This window comes from Leuresthes tenuis, unplaced genomic scaffold (genome assembly GCF_036924035.1).
Source record: "Leuresthes tenuis unplaced genomic scaffold, fLeuTen1.0.hap1 SCAF_12, whole genome shotgun sequence".
Lineage (NCBI taxonomy): Eukaryota > Metazoa > Chordata > Actinopteri > Atheriniformes > Atherinopsidae > Leuresthes > Leuresthes tenuis.
Window position 1 is genome coordinate 19024103 of NW_027325366.1, and position 27944 is coordinate 19052046.

Sequence of the window (27944 nt, forward strand, 5' to 3'; positions counted from 1 at the left end):
AGGCTGAATCTCAAGTCAGGTTAGAAAAGCACAACACGCTCAGTAGCATCCAAATGCATCGACATGCTCGCGTCTATTTTGGAAGTGTGATGTTCTCTGAAAATAGTTCTCACCAAGTACCTAAAGATAAAGCGTCAGCTTATCCGTGCTGGTGCTGCTCAGTATGACTGGCTCTCCTGGTAGCTGAATGTTGAGGAGCTGGTTTGACGTATAGAGAGACAAAGACTGCACCTGGTCCACATAACGGACCAAATGTGAACAATCAGGACCCACATGAACAAGTGCGCGCGCACACACACACACACTCCATAGACAACATTTATATACCAAAACAATATCTTTTATTTGTAGTCCATCACCACAGCCCTGGTAGGCTATTCTGCACCAAAGCCAATGGAGAAACACATGACAAGCTTATACAATAGAGAAAAGAGAGGAAGTCAACTGGATGGTAAGCAGTATGTGTTTACATTTCTGTGTCTCTCACGCTGGACACCACACCTGCTTTACTAAATGTTACCAGATCTACCTAGCTCTAATTCTATAACACCTGGCAAACCTGCTCTTGCATTCAGCCACTCCTGTCCCATTCTGCTGACCATCGGGGAGGGGGGGGGGATTTATTGCTGTGGGAATGATTATTACCCAGAGTCAACAAGAGTCAAAACAAAACAGGAACACAACAGGAACAAGAAGAACACACATAGCACATCTGGGTATTAGCAATAGTTTTCATGTTGGCGAAAGTCGAATCCTGAAAGTTTTGGAGCACAAAGTCAAATGTCATCCCCAACTTGAAATGGACTGGAGTTAATCGTGGTGCTGCAAAGCTGCCAGAATCCTCACACTGAATGTGTTGCTCTCAATGGTTAAAAAATAGAGAAAGAAGACGCTTTCTGCAGATGGTCCATTGTTTGTGCTTTTTTTTAATAATACTATTATCTTAATGAGGTCATAGTTTGGTTTGTTATACACTGGAGTTACAAAGGAAATTAAAATAGACTAAAATTTGAATAGCCCACCAATGGTAAACAGTACAGTATTTTTAGGGGGCATACCTCCCCCAATGAAAGTTGGGTAAGAGGAGTTGAGAGGTCACTGATAGAATGCCTATACATACAGACACATACATCCATACCACACTAACATACAACCTGCCAAGCACACAAACACACTCTCACGTATATACTGTACAGAAACAGTCAAAACAATGGAGCGAGACAAGATGGATTTCCACTAAAGTCTTCACAAAGCACAAATTCTTCCTCCTCCTTTCTCTTGTTCCACACCACTTTCGTGACAAATTTGTTTTGTTTTTTTTTTTTAAATTTGAAAAAAGTAGACATATACTGTAGCATCTCCACGCTGACTTTTAGTTAGGTTGATTTCTCTTTGTTGTCGAAGTCATCTTTATAGTCAGATAATCAAAAAACACATGAACAGTTCTGTGAAATTGATACACAACAATCCCATACATTCTGCAGTTCATGAGTCAAAATTAAATGTTCGTGTGGCAAACTCCAGTCTGGGCCTGTCAGAGTTTCCATTGGAATAACTCCCACAAGACATTACTAGGTGATAGGTTGGCCTCAGCATGTTCATTTTCTGGGCACACCCTCATATTATATCTCATTGACTTGAGTCCATCAGTTTTCTGAATACTCGCTGCACTCCATCATCCTTACGTATTGTCCAAGAACATTCTAGTTACAAGGTCTCTGTTGGATTAGAACATTCCAGGGCCTGGACTAAATCCCATGTCCATGTCACGTGGCCTCATCTGACCCCCCATCATCATTGTCTGCTGTGGGGGGCCACCCATGCCTTGCAGTGACATCATCATGTTAGGTGACCCGCCAGGGCCTGGATGAGCCATTTGTCTCCCCTGCATCATCCCTCCTGGACCCCCCGGAGACATCATCCGGTGCTGAGGACCCATCATACCTTGGCCCATGAATCCTGGTGGCCGCATGGCATTGTGGCCAGGGTTACCCATTGGCATGTCTTGGGGGCCCATTCCCCCACCAGGCCCGCCTGACATCCCTCCCATCCCTTGCATGGGCATTCCCATCCTTGGTGGACCATCACCTATCATGCCCTGCATGGGAAAGCCAGAGGGGTGTGGTGGTTTTACCCCAGGGTTGTCTCCTCCTCCTCGGGGGAAATATGACAGAGTCTGGCTGGGCTTCTCTGAAGGAATTATCCTGGACAGGTCAAATTCAGGAATGCCAGAAGCTCCCGGCCGCATCACTTCATGAAGGTCTGCGTCACTGAATCCACCTTGCATGTTGTTGAACTCTGGCCCACCAGGGGTGTTGGGCTTGCACATGCCACCATCACCCCCTCCCCCATGAGGCATGTTCCCCATCCGTCCTCCCATAGGTCCTCCCTCACCCTGGAAGGCCATAGGATGACCAGGGAAACCTTGGGGACCGGGACCATTGTGCGGGGAGAAAGGGCCTTGCTGAGAAGGGGACTGGGTGAGGGGGTATCCCTGGCCTCGGTGAGGGTAACCCATGCGTCCCTGGGGCATCATTTGAGGGTTTGCCATACCAGGGTCTTGGGGATTTGGTGGCATCATCATGCCATGAGACATCATGCCTGGGCCCATATTAGGCGCGTTGGGAGAGGGCATCTGTGGAGGCATGCCGTGGGAGAGAGGCTGAGATCCTACTGGATTCATACCCAGAGGGCTGAGGGCAGGCATGGATCCAGGGTTCCCAGGTCCCATCATGCGTGGATTGCCCTGGTGATTCATAGCCATACCTGTAAGCAAAGAAAAAGTGATATTCAACACAAGCATTTGTGAAGAAGATTTACAGAAAGTGGAATTAAAACTACAAATTAAAAAACAAACTAGACATTTCAGATGTCTTACCGTTATTGTTCACCGAAGGCAAGTTGGGAGAGCGAGCCGGAGGCGAGTCATCATCCGAGCTGGCAACAGTCTTTATGGCATCGTGGTAAAGGGGGGTGGAGCTGGGCATTGCAAATTTGGACATGCGTGACATCATGATGGAGAGAGGATTCTGGGATAGTGTTGGTTCTGGAGGTATGGTGTACGGGCTGCCAGATGGGTGATTGCCAGGGAGGGACATGGGGCCAGATGGAGCCCCTGATGAAGGAGGTGCTGAGGGAGGACCATTCCCACCTATAGGAAGGAATAATGACAAAAAGTTGACATCATAAAGAAATGTTCTACCTGGAAAAATAATATTTAACCTGCTCAGGACTTTATTTAAATAACTTATTCATTATAAAAATAATCACACACACCAGTAATGTGTTTAGACACAACCACCCAATCATTTTGAAGAGGTAGGTGTGTCCAGACTTTAGTCTTGAACTGTGTACAGCTTAACCTTAGAGTTGCTATGTGGCCACAAGAGGGAGCCACTGGACCATAACTAACCCCACCCCATATACAGATGTGTTGAATGAGAGATGCACCTTTTACAGCTTATAGTTTGAGTTTCTTTTTTTTTTTTGTTGAGGGATTAAAAATCGGTCAAAGTGAAATCTTTTATAGCTAATAAACAAGCAATGGCACAAGTGACTATAATTAAAGAAAAAAAAAAAAACAAGAAATCTACATATTAGCTAAAAACAATTTCATAAAACATTACCTGTATAACAGTATTGAAAGTGAAAACAAAGGCCAATGGTCATGACCACCAAAATGGAAGATTTACATACCCTGCTCCATGCCCCCCATCATGTTTGGTGAGGTGATGCTGAGTGGAGGCTTGCCACCCTGAGGGGGCACACCAGGACTCTGCATGGGTGGCTTTGGTGAGGAGGCCCAACCTGGAGAGGGGTTGGGAAGTGAAGGAGACCTCAGATGAACGGGAGAGGCGCCTGCTGATCCCAGCATGGAGTGGGGAGACTTCATTGGTGCAGAAGATGGAGGAGCTGGAGGAGCATTGGAGCCTGTGGGACCAGTGAGCATGCCAGCCAGCTGGGACGGTGTTTGAGGAGATTTAAGGTTTCCAGAGGGAGAACCCATCATGGGAGACTGCACTTGTCTCAGAGGAGGGGACTTTAGTGGGTTCACACTGGGGGAGTTTCCCCCTCCTGCTTGGACATTCAGTTCTGCTGGCTTACGACCCCTCTGACCTTGTGCAGGACCACCAGCAGAGGGGAGGTGGTTTATACGCCCATTCCCTCCTGTTGGCGTAGATCTGTGCTCTGGACCAAATGCTTGGTCTACATGTGGACCCCTCATTCCTCCAGGACCCCCTGGGAAGGGCCGTCCAGGTCCCATTGGAAAGTCTCCTGATGGTGTCTGCTCTGGGAAGGGAGGAACCTGCATGGGCCTTCCTTGTGGACCCATGTTTTCCATTGGAGGTCCTCCACCACCTCTCATTCTCATAATTTCATCAGGACTCATATTCATTGGGGCATCTCTTAATTTAGACGGGTGCATATGAGGTCCTGGCCCTGGACCAGGCCCCATGCCAAACTCGGGGCCCATTTCCCTGCCACCCATGCCTTGGAGTCTTGAGGACGGACTCATAGGACCATCAACAGGCATTCTGGGAAACATACCCATGCCATTACCAGGTTCCATTCCACCTCTTTGGTGTCCCATCATCCTTTGTACGTCCATCATCATCCCAGGAGGGAGACCCTTCTCTCCGCCCATTCCTTGGTGGAACATTGCCTCTTGGACTGACTGAGGGTTTGGGAAACGCTCACCACGAGCACCTGGACCAGCAAACATTCCTCCAGGTCCTCCAGGGAAACCTCGTGCTTCTCCCATACGGGGAGGCATGTCATCTGGCCAGCCCATTCCAGGCCTTGGTGGACCCTCCATCTCAGGATTTATCATACCAGAGAAACCAGGCATCCTCTGCATATGTGGAGGCATGCCCCTGGGGCCAGGCCCCATGCCCATTCGCTCTGGCGGGTAGTGCTCTGGACCACCTGGTCCCCCCCACATCTCTCCAGGGCCCATTTGGTAGGGAGGCGGGGGCCCTCGCATCATGCCACGTGGGCCATGGGGGTGCATCATCATGTCTGAAGGAAGTGGTCGGTGTTGCATTTCTTGTTTTTTCCTCTTCTCCTCATAAAACTCCTGTTGTAACTTCAACCAAGCCACCTGTTCTGGGGTCATCTGATCTCCTTCTCCGCAGCCACCTGGCCCTCCCATGTGTGACCCCATTTCATCTTGTGGAAAGGGAGGCATGTCCCTGGGACCATGTGGAGGCCCAAAGGGTGGGCCCTGTGGACGAGGTCCTCCAGGTCCAACTGGTGGTCCAAGACTCTGAGACTGTGCCATCATAGCCTGTAGGGGGCCCTGCTCAGATCTCCGGGGTGCACCATCAGGGACCCCATCATGAGGTCCACCATGGGACTGTGGGGGCCCAGCTGGAGGGGCATCACGGTCATCGGGGAAGAGCATGCGCTGAATGTCTCGCAAGGTCTGCAGGGAGCGCTGGCGATGTTCCAACTGTTCTTGGGAAAGACCCTCTGTGTTTGCCTCCATGTTCAACAGCTCCTGGGCTAGCTGCTGCTGTTGCTGCTGCTGTTGAGGCGTCAGACCCGATCCACCAGAGCCTCCACCCTGCCCTCCTTCAACTGATGTTGGAGGGTTGAGGCCTGCCTCAGGTTGGGTGACAGGAGCCTGATCAACTGGGGCTGTGGTGTTGCTGGGGCTACTGCCTGGAATATTTTTGGATTCCATGCCTGCTGAGGATGACCCTTCCTGTGCAAGAACACCGGATTGGCTCCCTTGATTTGAAGGCTGAGATGGTGCTGGCTCTGCCATTCCAGGTAAGGACGGCTTGGAACCGGGCTGGTGGCTTTGATCTTGGGCATGGGACGGAGGCTGCTGTGGAGGCTTGGAGTCATTTCGCTGGATGCCTGATGCGTTGTTCTTTGATAGAAAAGAAGCAGTACAGAGTTACAAAACTTTTGATGCTACTAATTTTCTATTTCTGTATTGTACATAAAACAAGCTTGTGTTAATCTTTACCAAGAGGAGGTGAGCTTTATCCTTGCTATTGGAGATGTTTTTCATGTGGAAGGCAATGATGTTTTCTGTATGGCCAGTTAGAACTGCATCAGCTGCCCTGAGGACAATAAAACAGACAGAAATCAGTCACAATAGAGTGTGTGTTTTGAAAGACATTTAGCTGGATGAATCTTCAATTCCCTACAGAGTGATAATCTTCCACTACTACTACTTCCACTAAGAAACAAACTTATACTTGTGAGGATGTACACAGTATCGCTTAAAGTGAAAAGTGTTGATAAAGCCCTACAAAATAGTTTATAATTAACATCTGTCGAGAAATGTTATGAGTAAATACTATTAGTCAACCATAGCTTAGAATCAGTCTGGTTCCTTACTTATTTGCCATCTCTGTGGTGAAGACATAAACGAGTTTTGATCCTGGTTTTTGGACATTGGCAGTTCTGTTGTGGAGCCTTGACCTCCGAGTGTATTGTGGGAGGGCGTGGAGGAACGACTGAGTCCGGCATTGGAGGTAGAATGTGTGACAGAGTCTTGGGGCTTCACATCACTGGAGTTACAGTCTAAAGAGAGGGAGACAATAGCAAACACTTTGGCTTTAAGATCAGAAAAGGCTTTTGGGAAATGTTATTCTATTCTACTGTTAGGCTGTCATCGAGTTCAGGTGATCAGCAATAGGGAAAGCCACACATGCTTGGATGCACATGTTAACACACTTACTGAAGAATCCTTTGTCATCTTCATCACTTTCTGCCCCAGAACACCAGTCAGCTCCACTGTACGGCTGCCTCCTCTCTGCCACACACATCCTCTTCACCCTGCTACTATCTGTACAGACACACACACACACACAGCCATCAGTGGATTTGAGTTCATCAGTGGGAGAGACAAGGAGGGACTGTAAAGTATATTTTTCAAGATGTCTGGCTCTTTTGTTTATGTGGATCTTATTCCACAGCTCAGTTTCTCAAAATGTTAGGACCCTGCACAAAGTGTGAAGAAAAAACAGACTGCAGGGTTTCGCTAACAATCTACATACAATATTCAATTGAAGTTAGAAGAAGAAAAAAAAAAGACATTGATTGCTGACATAATCTTCCCTGGATTTGAAATCATTTGAGGTGGACTGAGGCAAAGAGGAAAACTGTACTGCCAGTGATGGTTCTTACCTTTTTCCTCACTTGTGGGCGTGCCACTATCTGGCTGCTCAAACGACTCCACAGAGTTACTTCTCTCCCTTTTGACTTTCACCTTAGAGCTTGGGCCTGACGTCAGGCCCTGGCCATTCTTCAGCCCCATTCCCCCTGTAACATTTTGAGACCCTTTGGCGCCCAGGGTTTTGGGGTCACAGGGAGAGGACTGTGATTGGCTGCCCGTGCTCCCTGGTTTACCTGGATTGGGCATTTTAGAGTCCATCTGGGCAGCAGTGGAGGGGGACATGACAGGAGGTGATCGTACCATGGCCTCCGTCTTCGGTTTAGGGCTGAAAGACAAAAAGGACAGATGTAGTAGAATTTAAACTGGCTTGAGAGGCAACAGGATGCAAAGACCTCTGAAATTTTTATCACCTCATTTCCACTCATAGGATAACGGTTGGACGGAGCAAATAAACAAAGTGTACTAGATTTTATGTTAGCTTATCCAGTAATCATACTCTGGAATTGGGCATAAAGCAGCAAACGTGAGGGGATACATAATTAGACATCTGGTTATCTATGGGGTCTGACATCCCCCTGCACCCAATTATAACTTGTACTCTTGTTTCCCAATGAGGTGGTAGAAAGAAGACCAGAAGGAAAATGTGATTGTTTTTTTTCTTTCCTTCTCTATTACTACCACTAAACACAATGTCATTATGAAATCCAGCAGTTGGCATACATGTTTATGAACCCCAAATTAGGTTACTAGTATTGAGAACTCAACACAGTTAGACCTGGAACAGACTGCACAGACACAGGCCATCTACAAATGACTGCTGCTTACTAGTTATGAGAGCAGTTCAGGCAAGCAGGACACATCCAACTGGCAGAGAACGCCTTCACCACACCCTCATCACTTTCTCTCTTCTTCACACACACACACAAACACTTGTACAAGCAGTGTGAAGCAAATGCCATCATGTCCAAAAAGTACAGCCACAGCCTCGCACACTCTAGATATATATATATATATATATATATATTTATACACACACACACAGTCACACAACTACAAAAAAAAAGAAAGAAAAAAAAAGGCAAAACCAGAATTTTGGCAGTCCAAACTTCTGTTTCCAGAGACTCCAGAACCATGAGTCAGCAGGGACAACGTCCAAGCCCAGTGTACTCTCTGACCCAAGAACAGCTGGCGATCACAAATTAAGACTGTTCAGGTAAATTAAGCTGAGGCGCTAATTTCAGCTCCACACTGCACGCCTAATTTGTGAACCATACCGGGAAAGCTAAGATCTCAGATTTGCGTCAACTTTAGCACATGACCAAGACTGATTCATTACTAGTCAAACGCCCTATAAAGACCTGTAAAGACGGCTTTTGTTGTGAACACTAGGAATGTGTGTGTATCTTTGCAGATATTCGATACATATTCCAACAGAAATATATAATCATCAACCCACGTCTGCAGTGGACTTGATATCACATCACTGTTAGAGGGATGACCCAAATTTGAATGGGAAAAAGCCATGGGGAAACCAGAAAAATAACTTCTATATTCTAAAGATCCTTACATTTATTTAAAAATATATATTCCATCCATTTATTTTCTTAAACGTTGTTACCTTTATAACATGCCACATTAAATCTAAATAATATTTCTCAGCAAAACTGCAGACTTTACACTAATTTAACAAGCTTGAATGATATTCTCCCAGCAGCAATCCTAAGATCAGCTGTAACAAGGCCAAATTCAACTTTATCAGCATGCCTGTGTAGATTTTTGTCAGATACCAACATTTCTTTTTTCTTTTTAAAGCTTTTTACAGCCGATGCCTGTAACATGCTGAGAGCATCGTATGTTCCCAGTCAACACTGATAACAGAAAGGTCTTCGATTTCTTCGTGGACAGTGCTCAATCTCGAATTAGAAACACGCTTTCCAGGTCACAGCATTTCTTTCCACTTTAACCTGGTGCAACATTAAAGTGTACCTACACATCTGTGAATAAGCGCTTTGGGTTTTAAAGCAGTCAAACTTCAGTGTATCCATTCAAAATCTGTTAACAGTACTCATTTCTGCCTGGTGTGGGTGTTTTTATTTGTGTTTTAGAAGGTTACCGCTGTGAAACGGTCTGATATTAGCATTTTTATTGTTCACTCACTGCTTTCTCGTCACAATGGGAGTCATTCTCAAGCTTGTTTGACCATCACAGATTGCAACACACACCTATTCCTGATGTGCAACTTAAACAGGATGCAGGAGATAAAAATCTGAGAAAGGTGGAAATAAAACGCCAGGAATACTTGACCTATCAGAAATATTCAGCGCTGCAATGTCCTAGTTAATCTAAAAGACACTACCTCTCTGTGAGGGCTGTTAGAAGGTGACATGTTCCCAAAGGAGCTCCTGGATCCCACAGTGGAGATGGGAGAGCATTGATGACAGGATCCCCTACAAGACCCTTTGTACTTAGAAAAGGTTCCTGCAGTTTAAATGCAGCTAAACACACACAAATACCAGTGCTTGCTTATTATTACCATGACAACTCTGACCCACAAGCTGTGAGTAAGTCCACTCACCTCTGTGTGTTGGTGGACGGGGAGTTCTTTAGCCTACTGGAGTGCATTGATGGGGCTCCCAGGACTACTGAACAGGATGAAGTGATGAGCTGGTGCGGGCTGCCTGTGTGTGCGAGCGGCCCTTTAGTACGCGGGTTCCTGGAGCCAGAAACAGGATTCCCAATGTTCGACAGATTCCCCCGACTGTCCTTGGCCTCGTCTCTCTCTTTCTTCCCTCGCTCCTTCTTGCTGAAATGTGTCGCTGCTGTACCTGCCGCCGCTGGCCTCTCCTCTTGGACCTCCAACATTCTCTCTATGTCCTTGTCAGTGGTGGTGGGGGGGTGTGCGTGTGTGTGTGTGTGTGTGTGTGGGTGTGTGTGTGTGTGTGTGTGTGAGAGAGAAAGCGTGTAAAAAACAAAAACAATAGTCCAGGAGGCTTTTCTTGTTCTTTGTGAATTTATGAAATTCCCCCAAGGGGGCTTTCAACGGCCCTTGGGCACACTGTTGAGAAAAAGAGACAGAAAAAAGAAAAAAAAAGACTGTTAAAAACTGGAAAATGGAGCCACAGCCTGAACAAAAATTAAAGTGACATTTCAGATAAAAAATATTAGCATCAATCCTCTGATGCATGACTGAAAGGAGGATGGAAAGGAGGCGTGTTTTCCCACACAGCTCCGAATCAACGCGAGTTCATGGGAGCTTATTTTATCCAAGTCATTCTAACACACGCTTTTTTTCCTACCTATAAATTGAATTACCGGGCCACTTAAACGGACCTGACCTAATGTTATCGAACCACCTCTGTTATCCCTACCAAGTATCTGCTGTGCAAAGACGCGTAGCATAAATGTTTTCACATCAACTCGCTCCTGCAACATAATCTCCATCAACACCGCTTAAATGTCTTGACAGTGACAAGTGACCGGAGGCTACGTTTAAAAGCACAACAATATTGAGAATTGAACTCGAAGCTTACTCGAAACAGGACACTGCCATGGAAGCAGCATTTTCTGATTACCGTAACCCAAATCAGGTCACGTGTGAAGCAAGCAAAATGTGGAAGAGAGCTAAGGGGAAAGCTCACACAGCGTAGATTATACACAGATATCATCACAAGCCAAGACTCAACAACATAACTGCTGAACTGTATATGGGAACGTATGTCAGTGAAAGCATCCCGTGTGAGTATTCTAGATATCAATGGTTCGTTAATTCCCTCGACTCCTGTTCTAGGATCTGAAATACAATGCATCAAAAAGAGCACTTTCTGTTAGGGCTGGATGATACACAGACTTTGAGATAAGAAATCAGGCAACACCATTTATAATAAACTCTGGTGCTGTTTCCACTGTAAAGCCATAACAGTGTATTTCTCTCCTCGCTCACACCGCAACCCTGCGCTCGCCTGTCCTTCTGGATAAGAAAGTGAGCTCCAGACTGCTCCCATCTTCTTTTCACCGATTCCAACTTAGAACCTTTGACTGCACGTTTTTTTTTCTCCCTTTCAAAGCAAATTGCATTAAATGCAACGTGCTGGACAACCCGCTCGCCAAATTCCACCGAAGAGAAGCGCGAAAACACTCACACAGAAGAGCAGCAGCTGTCTGAGAATTTCATTTCATGTGACCAGCTCTTGGGTCTCAGAGCTCAGCTTCGACTTCGTCGCATTTTTAAAAGTCAGTGACTACGGACTAAAGTGTGGTGTTAAACGTGTGTTATTTCAGTCCCCATCTCTGACTCATCGAGCTGATAACAGAAACAGAAAAATCACCAATAAAAACAGCTTTAGAAGGAATTCTGATGCGTTAAAACTCCATATATGGCGGCGGGAGACAAGCAAACGGATGTTAACAGGAACTAGAATATAAATGCTTAGTGATCCTAAGAATCATTTTGAATATTCAAATCCCAAGATGATAATCATCTTAGATACATTGTATAAATGTACATGTTGGTCAGTTAGTAATGTTCACCAGAGAGCGCTCCAATTTGGGAAGGTATTTCTTAAAAAGATGATTTATTTCCCGTGTCATCACCACAGTATAGTTATATCGGTAATCTTTTAAAGTGTCAGTACTGCTAACGGCCTACAGAAGCAGGATATCCCCGGGGGACGTTGGCTGGGGTGATGAGGAGTCCAAGAGCTGGTGCTGTGATCCAAACCAACCACTATACGTTAGAGGGAGGACCGCACAAGCATCCTGTTCAAGGGAGCAGGCCAGTCAGTCGGATTACATTGTCATCCTGAAAATATTTAGGAGCTCTTCCAAAACACTCCACATTGTAACTGCCTCCGGAGTTTCCCTGGGGAGAGGGAGGTGGAGCGGAGTGTTTGAGAGGGGGCAGACAAACACACCGACTCCTGCTTCTGCGGCAACACTCGCCTATCTGTGGTCTACAGGATTTACAACAGTCGGGTCCACGACTGCACACAAGTATGAGCTGTTTTCTCCACGGGAACAGAGGAGGCTCGTGCATCTAAATTATACTGATGAGACTAACCTTTAAAGCGCTGTAGCACAGAGGCGGGGAGCCTCTTCATTCAAGTGCTGGGTTAATTGTTGGACATTTACAAAAGGTGTGTGCAAAGTGACGTTTTTGAGTCAAATGACATTTCCACTTTTGATACAATACAAAGTAATCCTGGTGTGCTCTAAAGCCGGCCTAACACACTTCAAAGAGCCACCCAAGAGCTTCTGCTCAATTAGGTGTGCTGTTAAAGAGGTTCAGTTAAACTTGATAGAATTGAAAATAATAACAAATATATATATATATATATTGCACCCCATTGGCAGAATGGAGTATCACAGCACTAAAGGATCTACCCGTGGCTCCTCATTTGACTCTTGGTAAGAGTAGACATGCCAGAGTGATTTGACCCCTAATGGCATCATCCTGGTGTTAGTCTGGCTTTGAAAAGCTCAATTTTGCTGCATTTACATAAATTTAAAAGAGTCGGTTTGCTCAGACGGACGCGATCGTTTGTTGTTTTTTTTCTGGTGTCACGTAAACACGCGGAATGTGTGAGGGAGGACAATGCCAAAATACGCCAAAAGCAGACTAAGTTTGGTATTCCCACTGACTTTCTTGCTCACAAAAGTGGAGCATTGGCCTACTTAGTTCCGAATGGAAAAGACCAGTCGGACGCCCACTCTGACCCAAATCACTTTCAATAACAGAACGCAGAATGGTTCGATTTAGTTAATGACTGACGAAAAAAAAAAAAAAAGAACATGGACAAAAAAGTGCCTCCTTACAGATAAGTGGATAAGATTTTATATCGTAAAGGATCACATTTTAGCATATGACCTGCTGTTCAGAGCAATGATTCAGATTGAGTGATTAAATAACTTTCCGACACATAAATTAAGCAAAAGGGAGAGCGGTTTAAACCTTCCAACTGTTCCACACATGATCTGGGTGCAACTTATTTTGTAACAAAGTGTACAAAAAAAAAAAAAGGAGCTGAGGAGCTGGACAAAGATAAATGTTCAACCATCTGAAAAATTCCAACACACCCAAGGACACCTCTTAAAATACCATAAAGGTGCTTTTTTTTTTCCTTGTGTGCAGACTCAGTGTTTTCAGGTGTCCAAGTAACACCATCGTGAACAGAAGACTGCGGCGCTAAACAAAACTAATACCGATAAGTGAGACAAAATCCACGGGCATCATAATCATTTACATCACAGATATGAAGGACATGCTTCTGCTCAAATAATATGAAACGAATTCAACATCAAGTGTACCTCCTTCCCAACCTAACAAAACATTCCCATCCACCGTATACAGTAAACACAGCGTCCTGTTTTCCTGCTGCTGCTTAACAGCTGAGCGAGTAGATACGGGGTTCTGTGTGGAGTTGCAAACACTGGCAAGAATAAGGTGGTGTAAGACGAAATAAACTTAGATCTTAACCAGCAGCACTATTTTATGCCATATATAAATCATTAAAAATAAAATAAAATTCACTTTTATGCCTTAAAAAGGCAATATACTGCCCAGGAGTAAAATTAGACAATTCATTTATTGCCCCACCATGTAGGACATGTTTCTAGCCTCAGTCAAAGATTGGAATAAAGGTAAAGAAGTGGAATGACACGAGTCCTAACTCAAACAGGACGAGAGGTGCACTTTCTTGGAAAATCTTCCCTCAGAGATATGCCGAAGACAAAGTCTGAGCATCAGCATTACAAACGTGCAACTTGCACAGTCGTTACGCTGTAATCACTTAGTAAGGCATGCTTACTTCAACATCCATAATGCAGCAACTTCTGTTTGGTATAAAGGCAGAATTTCACACACAGAAGTCCATCTCCTGTAACATAACTCACTCTGATTCGAAGGCTCCTGAAAACAGACTATTTTGGGTTTGACATGCGAGTATCTCCAATGCGCACGATCAAATGAGCAACAAAAAGGAAAAACAGCAGCTTAAAAGGGGAGCGTCAATGCATTCACTTTATATGTAAGGCAACAGAGCCTCCAGTCAGAACCAACGTGATCTCAGGACAGAGAGGAAAGAAGCTACCGCCTGCCTTGCTGCTTGTCCTGGCCATTTGTTCTGACCCCTCTTCTTCCTGTAAGCCAGCCTCTCCACTCCCACTCAACAGATCCCCATCCAGAGGGGGTGTGCGTCTCTGCAGCCGACTCCATCCCCGCGTTAGAGAGGCTACTGAGAAACTATGCATTATAAGTCTGCCGAGAACCTCAACCTTTTTTTTCCCTGGGTTCTGCTAATGGTTCTCCACGAGCAGCTCCTCCTGAGAGAAGGAGCAACAATGAGGGTGGCTCAGCCAGGAAACAGAGGGGGTTTCCTTTGTAGAGTTACGTATGTTGAAACAAGCTCAACAATGCTTTTTAGAAGAAGAACTTTTTTTTACTCGCTGTCAGAAAGATTCACTCTTCTTCAACTGTGTTACTAGTTTTTTTTTTGTTTGTTTCTCTTCTTTCGTTGCGATATAACATCACAATCTCATGCAGCCGTGACTCAATGTCACAGAACCTGTTTAAGAACAATGTTTGCTCTGAGAGAGCCACACACCCTGCTTACTGCTGCATAAACGGCTCATGATTCTCTGCGAAGGTTACGAAAAAAAAAATAAAAAAATCGGGAATTACAGCCTCCTCTATTCAATAAGAAAGTTGCAGAGTCGAGTCGTCACATAGGGAACTCCTTTGTTTTCAACTCTTCTCAATATCGTGGACACAACAGAATATATGTAGTCAATTGCTTGGATAACAAAAGAATCCCTTGATAAACATAGTTAGTTTTCTTGACTAGGCATAATTGGTCCTATATCAGAGAGCCAGCCTCCAACTAGCATGGGTGCCCTCGAGAGGTTTGATCCAAGCCTGAATCTCAATCCAACACAAATGTGTGTCATGCCAGCCTGTGCACGCACAAAGACACAAAAAGCACAAACTGTCAATCACCTGTTCTCCACACTAATGAGACACTAATTGGAAAGCTTGCTGACATGCCTGTCACAAGGAAAGCAAAGACACACACACACACACACACACACGTGCAGAGGTGTGAATGATACAACCAACAGCACGCACAACAAAGCATCAAAGGGCTAATAAAGATTTCTCTTCCTCAATCTCTAGTAAATACACTAAACTGTTTATCATGACGAGCACGAGGTGCTGCGGTGCATTCGAGCTAATGGGGGAAAAAAAAACATAATGAGGCTCCAAAAATGAGCTTTTTTGCCTCTGATATAAACATGAAGCTGCACATGAAAAGAGGGCAGAAAATAGTTCAATTAGATTTGGGTTCTCGACTGCGGGTGGCACAAAAAGGAAGCCGTTCATTTCGTGCTTATGTAACAGCCATCGTACGCTGTCCGCTTAGAGCAGGCCCTTCCCAGCTACGTCATCCAAATTCCTCTGAGGGGAAGAGGAGGAATTTGTACCGGTGGGGCATCCACCTGTGCACTCCACTGGTGTGGTGACAGATCACCAAGAGGAACAGAGCCCTAAGCCATGCTGCCAAACTGGTCCACCGGTTGAAACAACAAGGCTATGACGACATTATTTTCCAAAAGGGGAAAGTACACGAATGCAAACGCACAACCCATCTCTTTCCTCATCTCAGCCCTGCTGTTGGCTCTAAAAAGGGCCTGCTGATGTTTCAGCCTTATTTATGCAAATCCCATTTTGCAGTTCAGTCACAATGGAGTATCACTCTCTGTTCTGGCTCTCTAGCTCTCCAGCCCGCTCTCCGTCTGCTAGACCTCCATCTCAAGAACGGCTTTAGCCCATTATTTGTTTAGGGTAATATCAGAAGCATTATTTCCAGCTCCCCTCGCAGTTTTCTGCAAGAATACACAAAAGGCACAGTCATCTGCAGTGGACCGTACGCTGTGAAAAAGTAGCAAAAAGGGACCAAACCTCCGTCTCTTCACACGAGGGGAGTTTTATTTCACTAATCAATCAAACTTGTTTGTACTACTACCACCACTATGTCATTCTGACGCTGCAAAAGCTAGCTTTAAATGAATAAATATTACACCTCAGCTAAAACTGACATCCCTCACATACCGTTCTTGCTGCTGAGGCTGTAACTTCCGTAACAGGCCGTAACTTCATAAAGACAGAACATACAGCAGTAACTCTGCTTAGAGGAATACAATTTAAATGTTAAAAGACTTTCAAGCAGAGGTATCTGTTAGACTTTCACACAGCCCAGTTTGAGGAAACACCGGCACGCTCACCTGTTGAGGTGACTTCCTGAGAACACCGTCCCGGCCTGCCACACCCTGCACTGCACTCATGATTTGCATTTAGCACACGCAGAATGTGAAGAATGCAGAGTGCCACTAAAGATAGAGCCGTGACGTGTCGCATTTGACATAATACATCTTACGTGACAGGAACAAGGACACGCTCGCATGAACGCTGCCTTGAAAACTATGACCGGGCTCCTGTTTCTACCAAGACCAAACCTCACAAATGTTCACAATGGAACTACTTCTGCTCTCTGTGAGCAGTATCTGTGCACATTTTTGTCTTTCGACCGTCACGATTGAAGCCTGCCGCCAACTCACTGTTTTACCGGTCTGGGTTAGAGACCCCCTCCCCCCACCACCACCACCCTTAGTGCAATTCAACTACTCCTCCGGTCGGCAGACGATGCCCCTCCATCCCCAGGGAGGCGACATGTGTGTGATGTCACATTCAGTCAGATCATGGTGTAGTGACAGGAGCCTCACCGTGTCCATCACAATGATGGAGGTGGCAATGAAAGCAGGCTGGGAGAGAGAGAGGAGTGACACAGATTTACCAGTAGAAGAAGGGGGGGGGGGTCATTACACAAGTCGCTCTCGTCAGAGTGTGCGGGTGGGTGTCTGTGTCCCAGACATGAGCACGCGCACACACAGCTGAGTCACTAGTGACACATCTGCTAGCGTCGCCTGGGCACGGTGCCACGCGTGGCGGCCAGCTCTAGCAGCAGGACTGGCACTCAGCACTCTGGCTTGCTCTGATCTCCGTCTCACACACTTCACCCTGCACTTCCATCTCTGTCCATCTGCCCTCTTGTCTCTGCATCTCCGGCTGAGAGGGAGTGTCCCGCATGCAAGAACTCAATTCTCCACTGAACATAAAGGCAAAAATACTTCTGATCCAGATCTGTGCGGCCGTAAAAAAAAAAAAAAAAACCCAGGCTCGACCAGTATAAAATACCAGAAACCGATTATTGATTTCACTGCACAGATGTCTTTTAATTACTTGAATGGGGATTTTTGTCAGATGACGCCGCCTTGAAATGCTTTTTGCAACCGGTCGGTACACAGTTTAAATGGGCGGATTATTCAGTCAGCATTTTATAAGTGTGGAGGCGACTGACGAGATAAACAGGAAAAAAAAAGAAATAATTAGAGCGGTATATTAATAAAGCCAATACTAAATCAAATAATACTGAGCTGTAGGGCATGTGCAGAACGCCCAAACCCGTTTGAGTCTAAATGAGCGTAAATATGCAGGAGTAAGTCAATCTGCAATTGCATTATATGGGTTTGTTGGTCTGGTTTTGAGAGGCTCGATTTCATCCAATCCCGGTGAGCCCAACATGATTATATGCATTTTACAATCATTTTGTTTTTGTTTCTTGAATGGCCATTTTGTCAGATGTGCGCAGGACGTTATTAGAGCAGAGCGACGGTCTGGAAGCACTTTATATATTTTACGGCTGCTTTTTAGGCGTGTTTATCCATTTGACGACAGATGCTGAAAAATATGTGAAAGAGGGCAGCTTCGTTGAGAGTCTGGCTGTAATTATATATATATATATATTCAAACTTTCCATCGCTAATCGAGCATATACATACATGGTGAATCGAGCTACAGCTGCATAATTTGGGTGTGTGAATCTGGTTTTGAGAAGCTTGATTTTAGTCAGTCTAATGCATTTACTTGCATTTTTAAAAGTCCATTTGACTAGCAATAATTGGAGTTTTTCCTCTAGCGCTTTAGTGAGATGGATCAGTCTGCTGCACTATCCAACTGTGAAGTGGTAAATTCTTCTGCCCCTGACCTAACTTGGCCAATTACAGAATATTCAGACTCATTTGGGTTGAGTATAGAAGCACATTTGCTTTCAGCTCTGGTCGTACTCTGTGTTCGGTGTGTCACACCGCAGAAGACAATGTGTTTCAGACGCAAGAGAAGACAATAAACATGAAAAATACCTAAAAATTGTACAACTTTACGTGTTAATGATGCCTATTAAGTCCTGGTCATCTGTCTATTTTTTTTTCCATGTCATCTAAATATCCCGAGGTCCATTTCAGACTCGGATCTCTTCACTTCCTGGTCAGAAGGCTGTAACTGTGCTGTGTTAATGTTTTCTATTGAATCTAAAGGTGGACGCAGTGCTACAGACAGTAATGGCTAAAAAGCACACATGGATGTATTTTCTTCAACAGAGGGTTTTCTCTCATTTAAAACTGAAGCGAAAAACTGAAGACAAAAACACCACTTGCTTAAGAGAAAATGCTGCCCTCTGTGCAGACCTCTTCTTTCCTCCCTTTTCTTGACCATGCTCTCTGGTCCATGACTCCCTCCCTCTACCCGAACGGTTGCTCCCACACTCGGGCCACATTCCTCCCCTGCTCATGCTGGGAGGACGTCTCCCTCTGACTGCAAGCATTGTGGGAAATCCCAACGGCCAGGCCTTTCAGAGGCTGTGCAGACCATTGAGGTAAAGTATTAAAAGACATTTGTGTCCATTGCTTGCTGCTCTTGTACCGAGCTCCACAGCACAATATCACCATGGAATTATTAAGTGCAAACATCTGAAGAATTTCACTGCTTTTGTACATTAAAAGCCGCAAAGAAAGAAGCATCTGGCTTCTCAACCTGACAAGCCACGTGACACGACTCAGGTATGTCCTCTCACCTGGCAAGTCAACAAACAAGCTAAACTATATTTTACTCAAGGAAGTACACACAAAGGAACACAATAGATGGGGTTATACTTCCTCTCCTTTATCATACCACAAAAATTAGCGGTGAATGAGCCAGATTGTTTCCATGAGTTACCCCAGTTTATACTGGTGTGTCATTCCCATGGAATTTTAAACACACTGGCTAAGACCTGCCCAATTAAATATACAACCACAGAGCAATATACACGCACGTACTCATACTGGAGAAATACCCACATGCAGCAGTACTTAGCTGTCCTAATAATTTCTGAGATGCACTGAAGTTCATGGCAAGCACTGTTCCCATGAGTCAGAGCTCACTTGTGCGCATTTCGGCCTGAGCCTCTTTTAGGTTCTCCCACACTATACGTGCACTGCAACTAGCCCGTTTAACCAGCTTTTGCCCATATGGTAATATGTTCAAAATGCACAGGATAATGCCCATAAATCTCAGGTAAACGAGGTGATGACCCAATCTGCAAATCAGTGTGTTGAGGCCCACTAATCCCAAAACGATCAACACACTGAACATAATCCATGCCTCTGCATTGCCTTGCCTGAATGTGGTTGTACATCTCCAGCTGTTGCTATGAAAACTTTGAACTGATGGCTTGAAAAAGGCTTTTTTTGGGGTTTTTTTTTTTTTAAACTGCCAATGTGACGATTTTTCCCCACGATACTTAACTTGCTAGAAGATTGTAAATGTTTTGATCGCCACATTCGAAGTGAGCACAACTGAGAAACAACACACTCACTTTGTTTATGCCCACGCTTGGCATCTATAATAGCAGCTTCATAAATCTGTTTAAGCGGTGCCATTCAGTCACTGGTCACATCAGCGTTCCTCACAGCTTCACTCTGACTTGACGGTGAAAGTGACAGAGAAAGCCATGGTGTCAACGTCGAGACTGAACTGTACATCAAGTGACATGTAACACTTAAGTTCTCATAGATTCACAGTTTTCTCACTCACAACATGCAACAGTTCATGATATGGTACATGGGCTGCACTCATATGGTGCTTTTCTAGTCTAGTTGACCACTCAATGCGCTTTTACACCACAAACCAGATGCACAGACGCACATATTCATACAGCACAACTTACAGGCTATGTAGTCCCTTCATTTTTTACCAACACACATCGACGTTTGCATCGGAGGCAACGAGGGGCTCATTGTTGTTCGGGGAAGCCGCGAATCCAACCGCCGAGCTTCCGACGGCTCTTTCTCCTGAGAAATAAACCATCCCTAAGATCGTATATCGTCCCAAGTTGTGTAAAACTTAAAACATAGCGGTGGTGAAAGGAGGTAGCTGAACTTTTTTTTTCTTTTTAAACAGCGGTGACTGTACTGGTCAGGGTTTAACTGCACTGCTAGAACAGTGTTGCCCTGCCCAGCACAACAACAACAACAAAACAACAATCTTTTACGTCTAAGAAATCTTCTCCGTCTTGGTCAAATTCATATTAAGCTTCATATTAAACATATGCAACCGTGTTAAAACCGCAGGGTACTGATAAAATATTGACACACAGTCGAGTCACACGCAGAGCAGAAGCTTCAGCTGCAGTTCTAACGCTTTAAAGCGGATTTCTCTCAGGTTCATTTGGCCCAGACACTGGAAACGATGACACAGAGCTATAACTCATTATCACTGGGTGAAAGTGTAGAGGTGGATAGTTTGGACAACACTGTTATCTATGTGTTAAATTGTGCAACCTAACGGACTCCTCTTAACGGCCGATTACATGTCAGATTACCCCAGTTCACCGTGGATCAAAATCGGTGAACCGCATCAGTAGTTTCATAACCTCTGACTTCAAAACAAAGAGATGGCAGTTTCAGTATCTTGTTTTTTGTTTTGTTTTTTACAGTAAATTATGCCCAATCATTGGCTGGCGGTGGTCCCCAGAGTCGCCATTTTGTGATTATCTATTGTGTCTTAAACAAACCCAGCGTTGACCAAAGTAAGACTACGTCTCCGCTAGCAAATGCAAACGGCTAATCGGCTAAGCTACCGATTTGGAACTTGTAGGCTGCTTGTTCATGCATAAGGCTCAGCAATTAATTCCATCCGAATGTAGTTTACAATTGTGGCCTTCAACAACAATTTTTTTTTAAAGTTAACGATTACCGTGCATAACACAGTTAGCTGTTTAGAAGAAATAAAAGTGCTAAGAACTTAGGGAAACTCTCGTATAAGTTAACCTGTGGTCCTCGAATCGCAGAAACTTCAGCGCAGAGGCTCAAGAGGCGCGAAGGATTTACGAACACAAACTCGCCGTAATCCTGTCTATACAAAAACAAAAAGGATAGATTAATCAGCTAATGGGGAAAAAAATATACCGGTAGCTCAATCAATGGAAAAAAATTCTAAGCTTCAGTCCTACTTAAAACCATACAAGTTCAATAATTAAAATCTAAGATTATTTTTTGTTGTAATGAGTAGATTTTTAAGAAAAACTGACATATCGATTAATCACCTGGAAACGTTTTGTTTTTGGCTGCCAGCAGTATTTTAATTTTACTCTCACATATGACTGAGAAGCAGTTAAACTAATTAAAGTTAGAGAAAATCTGGTTTAAAGGGACTCAATTGACTTCTATGAATGTAACTTCACATGCGAAGATGTCAACATGGTCGGCTAATTGTTTTCTGGCGAATCTGTGAGGAAACGAAGGGCTTCGGGCGTGCAAATAACATCAAGCTTTGCTTCTTTTTTGCCTCCGAAACCTGTATGAATAGTGGCACTTTCCTACAGAGTGCTGAAGTACAATTACACCCATCACTTCTCAGGATCTCAACCAAAGAACGCAAAGGATTTAACTACACGGTGGCGCCCAATTGTTTATGCTCTTTAGTAAAAAAAAAAACACACACTTGATTGTGAAGTTTCGGCACAGTAAACGGAGGCTCACAAAAACGCTTTCAAATCAAAACCAGGCTCTGTTCATGCGATTACAAATACATCCTACATTTGATTTATTGTTGCCTGATAAACCGTGCGGTAGAAACAGGTAGCGTGGCTGCCAAGCTCGACTGTGGTGGACGAATCGCCATAAGAAAACAGTGCCCCTCTTTCACTTTTTGTGCTGCTCTGGAACCACATTAATCAAAGCTAAACGGCAACAACAGTCATTCTGGCGTCCAGGGAGAACCTCAATCTGCCCGGTTTACATTTTTACGTGGATATATGACGCCACCACGAGCCACAGCCGCCCCCCCCGGGTTCCACCCAGGAGAGATCCTGTTTGAGAAGACCCCCCTCCGCCACATGCCGACCAGTCTGCGTCACGACTGTCAATCACAGCAGAGAAACATGGGAGCAGATGGGTTGCTACAGTCTGACTCAGTCAGACACATCCCCGAGGATGCGGGTATCAGTCCCCACATTTATAAAGAACATGACCTCTCGGCGCTGGAAATATGTGGAATTCAGCAAATAGAAAAACACATTTATACATAGACATGCAGCATTAGGCGTCCTAAAAAGATGTCCTTTAGCGTTTCGTGTACTCCTTTATTATTACATATTTTCATAGAAACTATACAAACGATCAATTAATTCTGCACTCATTCAAAAGGATCTGAGGCATCAGTTGTGGGTATTTCTGTCACTTCGTAACCGAAAGCATGTGAAACTAGTTTTGGCTCCAGAAACCATCGCAGTACCATCCAATGCGAGCATTATCCGCCCCTGTGTCTCTTCACAATATTACTGTCTCCCACTCATCTTCCAATTTACATTTTGTTGCCACTAGTCCAAACTTGCTCCTAGCGTGTAACACAATTTGTAGCTTGGTCTTTGACAAATGATGTACGAAAGAAAGATCATTATTTTTCAATTTTCGCTTAATACTATTTCTTCAATCTAAACTTTGGGACTGATAAACAGCATCAGTCAGTTCACCGTTTTTTTTTAATTTTTTTAGTCAAAGCCAGCCCCGGAGTGCAACTGATTTTAATGATATTGTCAATCATACTGTGACTGTGTGGCCACAGTTTTCTACTGATAGAACCATTATCTTGAATTGGTGACATCTGGCTGATACCTGAATGGACTAATTAAGTTCCTTCTCATCTAATGCACCAGATCAGCAGGATGCCACAACTGTTAAGTCGAAGGTTGGTTTTTTTTTGATTACCTGTCATACAAATAACAGCAATGACTTGTGTTTTTCTGCTCACTTCGTGACACCGTTTGTTTTTAGATTAGTGGAATAGGGTCTGAGTGCTGCTTTCATCCCAGGTATCGGGCTCCCCTATTTCATTCTTCATGTAACCAAAGTTTTTCGCATGCCGATGCAGCGATGGCTGGCTTTCAAAACAAATCCCCGTCAATAGACGAGCACTGACACGTGGTCAATTAGATCTCAGAAACTTGGCGCCTCTTAAGACAAACGGCCCGATGCGACACGTGCGATTTTACCTCTCAAGCCCGATGCAACGCTTGGGACACGTCAACGCTTTCTCTAAGATACACAAATAGGTCTGGAATACAAACATACGTTTGAAAGTACAGAGGACAAAAATGTACATAAAAGAGATGCGATTTTCATCGCCCAAGAGGTTTTGATTTGATGTGCGTAGTTTCTTCAGAAGCTGAGACATAAAGTTGACGGTTTTCCAGATAGCTCGGCTTTTTGTAGGATTTTAAAATAAAGCCACAGGTCGTAATGGGTAAAAGGGACCAAACAGGCTCTCAGAAATCATTTTGGGAAATACTTTTGCGCATTACACCCTCGTGTCCTGATGCTCTCGGGGAGCCTTGCGCATAACGGTTACAATTTTGTTCTTTACACCAGTTCTGCGATGTCAAAAGTGCCTCGATTCCCACACTCTTAATTACAATTTCATCGCATCTCAACATCACATCCAATCAAGTTGCAAGCAAACCTTTGGCTCACAATAATACTTTTAAGCTACAAATTGCATAAATACACATGAGATGCAAAATTGTATTTCTGCTTCTCCTGGGGGAATTCTACACAATTACCGTACTATAGAAGCTTGACTACTGTAGGAGTCATTCAGTAGATGAACTAAACCCTTTAATGAATTGTGAATGGACATCTTAGTCTGAGTCCCAGGTAAATGGAAAACCAATATGTTGCCTTAATGGAAACACTCCAAGTGTATGAGAGAAGTATAACAAAATAAGATCCAACAGTGTAAAAATAAACATTTCAAGCAACAGAAAAACAGACACAGTGGAGTCGAATCTACTGTATGACTCAGGAGGGGACCACCCCCCGCCTGCCACTACACAAGCAAAGAGACGAACCATCTCCCCGACATATCCCTCCATGTCATGCGCAACACAAGCCCTGCGAGTTTTAATTAGAAAACCCATGAAGCAAACAAATGCACGGAAACACAAGAAGCCAATACACAGAGGCAAAAATAAATCCTTTGCCGCCTTACATCAATGCCTATTTCTCCGAGTCCTTCACCTCGTTGTGGCTTTTGGTTAACACGCTTCGGACTAGATAGCAGATAAATAAACAGTGTGCACAGCATTCTCAGAAGGAGCGGCCTGACCGTGTTTTGTCCTCAGCATGTGAAGATCAGAGAACGAGACCAAACACTTCGCAGACAGTCGAAAGCAGCATGGCTCTGAGATCCTTCTCTTCAATCCAATTCCCTGACCAGCAACAGCGGCCCGGCGGGGCAACGGCTCCACGATTCAAGGCTCATCTCATCAGAGCACAGGCATCTCCGCAGATAAATGTCAAAGAGATAGTGGCCAATGTTAAGACGAGCTTTTTGCATCAGAGCGGGGTTAAGTTATCAATTTGCGGCACCAGTTAGTCTTTGGAAGCAACGTTTGCCTCATGACTGATGTTGTGACGCAATCAGTGTGGAAAATGGAAAAACATGTGTGTGTGTGTGTGTGTGTCGTTCTTTTTCATTTGGCTTCTTTTTTTTACCCTGACATGTAGAGAGAACAAAGACTTTGCTGCTACAGTAGTGGCTGTACCCCCCAAATCCCTCTCTGGTGCACTAACTCACTCGTCCCTCAGTAGTTTGAAACGTGATCAACCATTTTAGTATTTACAAAATAAGCTTTTAAGGGTTCCTCACAGCAGAGTTTACGCAGGACTTCAGAAACTTAAAACAAGTGTTACGCTGTAAATATAGTGCACTGCACACTCAACTCAGTGATTTCCTTCACACAACCCACCCACCCCTCACCCCACGATCCTCCAATATCATGTTGTACTTTCTTACTAGCGATGAAAGTGCCGAGGATGACAGAAAACATTTACTCTTAATCTGTCCCAGACACACTTCTGTGAGGATGAGGGACACACATATGTGAGAAACTGTGTTATAAAAAAAAAAATAATAAAAAAAGGCAGGGGGTAGAGTCAGTGTTTAGCTGGGTTACCTCAGAAGCCCCCCTGCCCTTTCAGCAGGGCCTCATATGGAGAACCAGGCCTCGGGTCCCCAGGGCACTGATGTCTGCTCTCCACTCGACTCCTCCCAGTCAGCCACAGAGGCTGTGCAGGAACCTGGGCCACTCACGACAACCTACAGCCACAAGTCATTCACACCTGGAACACAGGGAGAAGAACTTTGCTTATCGAGTGAAACACAAACAAGCAACTGGCAAGGAAAAGCACTCGGTCGCTCTTGTTGACAAGACCAACATGTAGTAAACACATATCCAGAGCACAGCTGATGTCATTAGGGACAACAGTAACCCAGACACTCATTTATACTTCACTTATCGACCAGTGAGCACATAAGGGATTACAAGACAGCCTGTGATACTCTTATCAAGCGCTTTCTTAGGACTTCTCCCTCCTACAAATATCCACCGTTTGTGGGGGAAAAAAATATATATATGTCCTTGTTTTTTTTTTTTCTTTGAAGATTTACAACCTTGCAAGGCAAAAGGAGTGGGCACGGAAAAGATACACTAGCTTAAGGACAACGCAAAAGACATACACAAATGGCAGACAGCAGCGTTGCCTAGCGATTGAAGATACCAGGGTCTTGTAACAGGAAGCAGTACAGTTCAGATTCAGCAACTGGTATGTATGCTCTAAAACTGTCTGAAGCCCTGACTGCTCATTGGAACTACTCATAGAAAGTCAATGTGGACAAAAGCTCCAGGTAAAAGACTCCAAAGCCCAGCTGAGATTTCTCAAGGAAAGTGATTATATGACGCTCTGTACACATTTAAGGAAATTTGACTAATATTTTATAACAGTGCTTGTCTGTGAAAAGCTTGAGTGGAAAAAAAGAAAAAAATCCCTCAAGTGACTAAACTACAAATCCCACAGGTGAGGTACAGGATTCACTTCACACTTACTCCCCCCCCCCCAAAGGACCTGTGGATCTTTTCACTCATGAGTCAACTTAAAACAAAATTGATTTAAAGAAAAAAAAATGTAATCCCTGAACACATTCTTTGCCATGTTTAGCTCTCTTGCCTTGCCAAGGTAAGACAGCACAAAGCCACAAGTTACTCACAAACGGGCCCACTCGAGGAAGTCGCCCTAAAATATGCACAGATGTCTACAAACCTAAAACTCTGCAAATAAACCTAAAGCACACAACAATTGCATGGACTAGGCTTTCCCCCCCACCCACACACACACACACACACACACATCACCCCCCTGAAATCTCAGCGCCTCTCTGGACAACTCTTGGCGGACAAAGTAATTCCATGGCGCTTGAAACTCCAGGAACTTTTTTTCTTTTTCCTAAAAGAAGTTGTTCCTGTTTCGCCAGAGAACTGGGGGGAAGGGAGGACTTCAGCACTCGCATTCATGGAGCCTCGGCCAGCGCAAACAAAGTCTTCCCCGAAGAGGGAGGCAGTGGACGGCGGCTGAGAGCGAGAACAACGACGTCGGCCGCAAGCACACAAAAACACATCCCGTATGAGATTCATCTTGGGGCTTTGTCTGATAATAAGACAACTCGGGCCCGCCTTGGGCAAACGTTCATATTCAAGTTCTGCTAGCTCCGTTAACAATGCAACAATTAAATCGCTCGGCAGATGATAGGGCTGGCCGACACAATCAGAAGCCGAGGCCTATAATCTCGTTACACGTTTAGAAATGATATCAAACACATTTTAAATAAAGGAAATACAATACCAACGGTGTGGTGCTCCCGGAGAATGCAGAACATGCATGCTGCATTGTATCCTTTTTTCATTTTCACGAAGCACGGGCGGTCCTCCAGTATAATGGGGTAAAAACCAATATTTCTCCGCGGGTTTTACACCATGCTGAAAACATCGTGAATAATCCGCTTTTGTTGCGCTGGGAAACACGGCATTTACGACTGAAATGGAGCTCACTGTCTGCCAGGCCAGACGCGACGTGGGTTTGCTAGCCAGCCTTCGGGGACAGAAGCGGGGAAGAACGGATACCGGAGTGAGATGTCCCCGGGAGGAGGACCCGCGTGTGCCCGTTGCCAGGAGGCGAGCCGTGGTAGCGACACTTTCCAGCGAGATGTGAAAAAGGGAACACTCACCTGGAACGCTAGCTTAATTTCCGTTTCTCTCGAAGGACGAATTTACACCGCACACATACCAAATCACAACATTATCCCGGTAACATTATAAAATAGGAATATGCCTCCCCCCTTTCACCCAAGCTTTCCAGTAGTCCTACTCCATTACATCCCAGTCAAGATTTCCTGTCGTCCCCCCCCACCCCCCTCCGTTCCTGCGCGATGGTTTAACCCAAATTCTAAGTAGCAATTCTAGGTCAGGTCTGTGTGCCAGTGAGAATGTTACTGTCGGACAGCCGCGAGACGCAAATGTCCACCACCATGTGACACGGTAAACACTGTAAA

The 27944-nt window shown here is 44.8% G+C and overlaps 1 protein-coding gene across 1 annotated transcript; it reads right to left on the minus strand.

Moving 5' to 3' along the window:
* Positions 1-318: 318 nt before the first annotated feature.
* bcl9 (BCL9 transcription coactivator) lies at positions 319-27588 on the minus strand. Its single transcript, XM_072396926.1, is given in 10 exon segments — positions 319-2766; positions 2879-3151; positions 3697-5878; positions 5978-6074; positions 6355-6415; positions 6418-6540; positions 6698-6805; positions 7147-7460; positions 9711-10190; positions 27239-27588. Coding segments are annotated over 9 exon segments (4485 nt in total). The 5' UTR covers positions 9998-10190; positions 27239-27588; the 3' UTR covers positions 319-1726.
* Between the last annotated feature and the right edge of the window lie 356 nt (positions 27589-27944).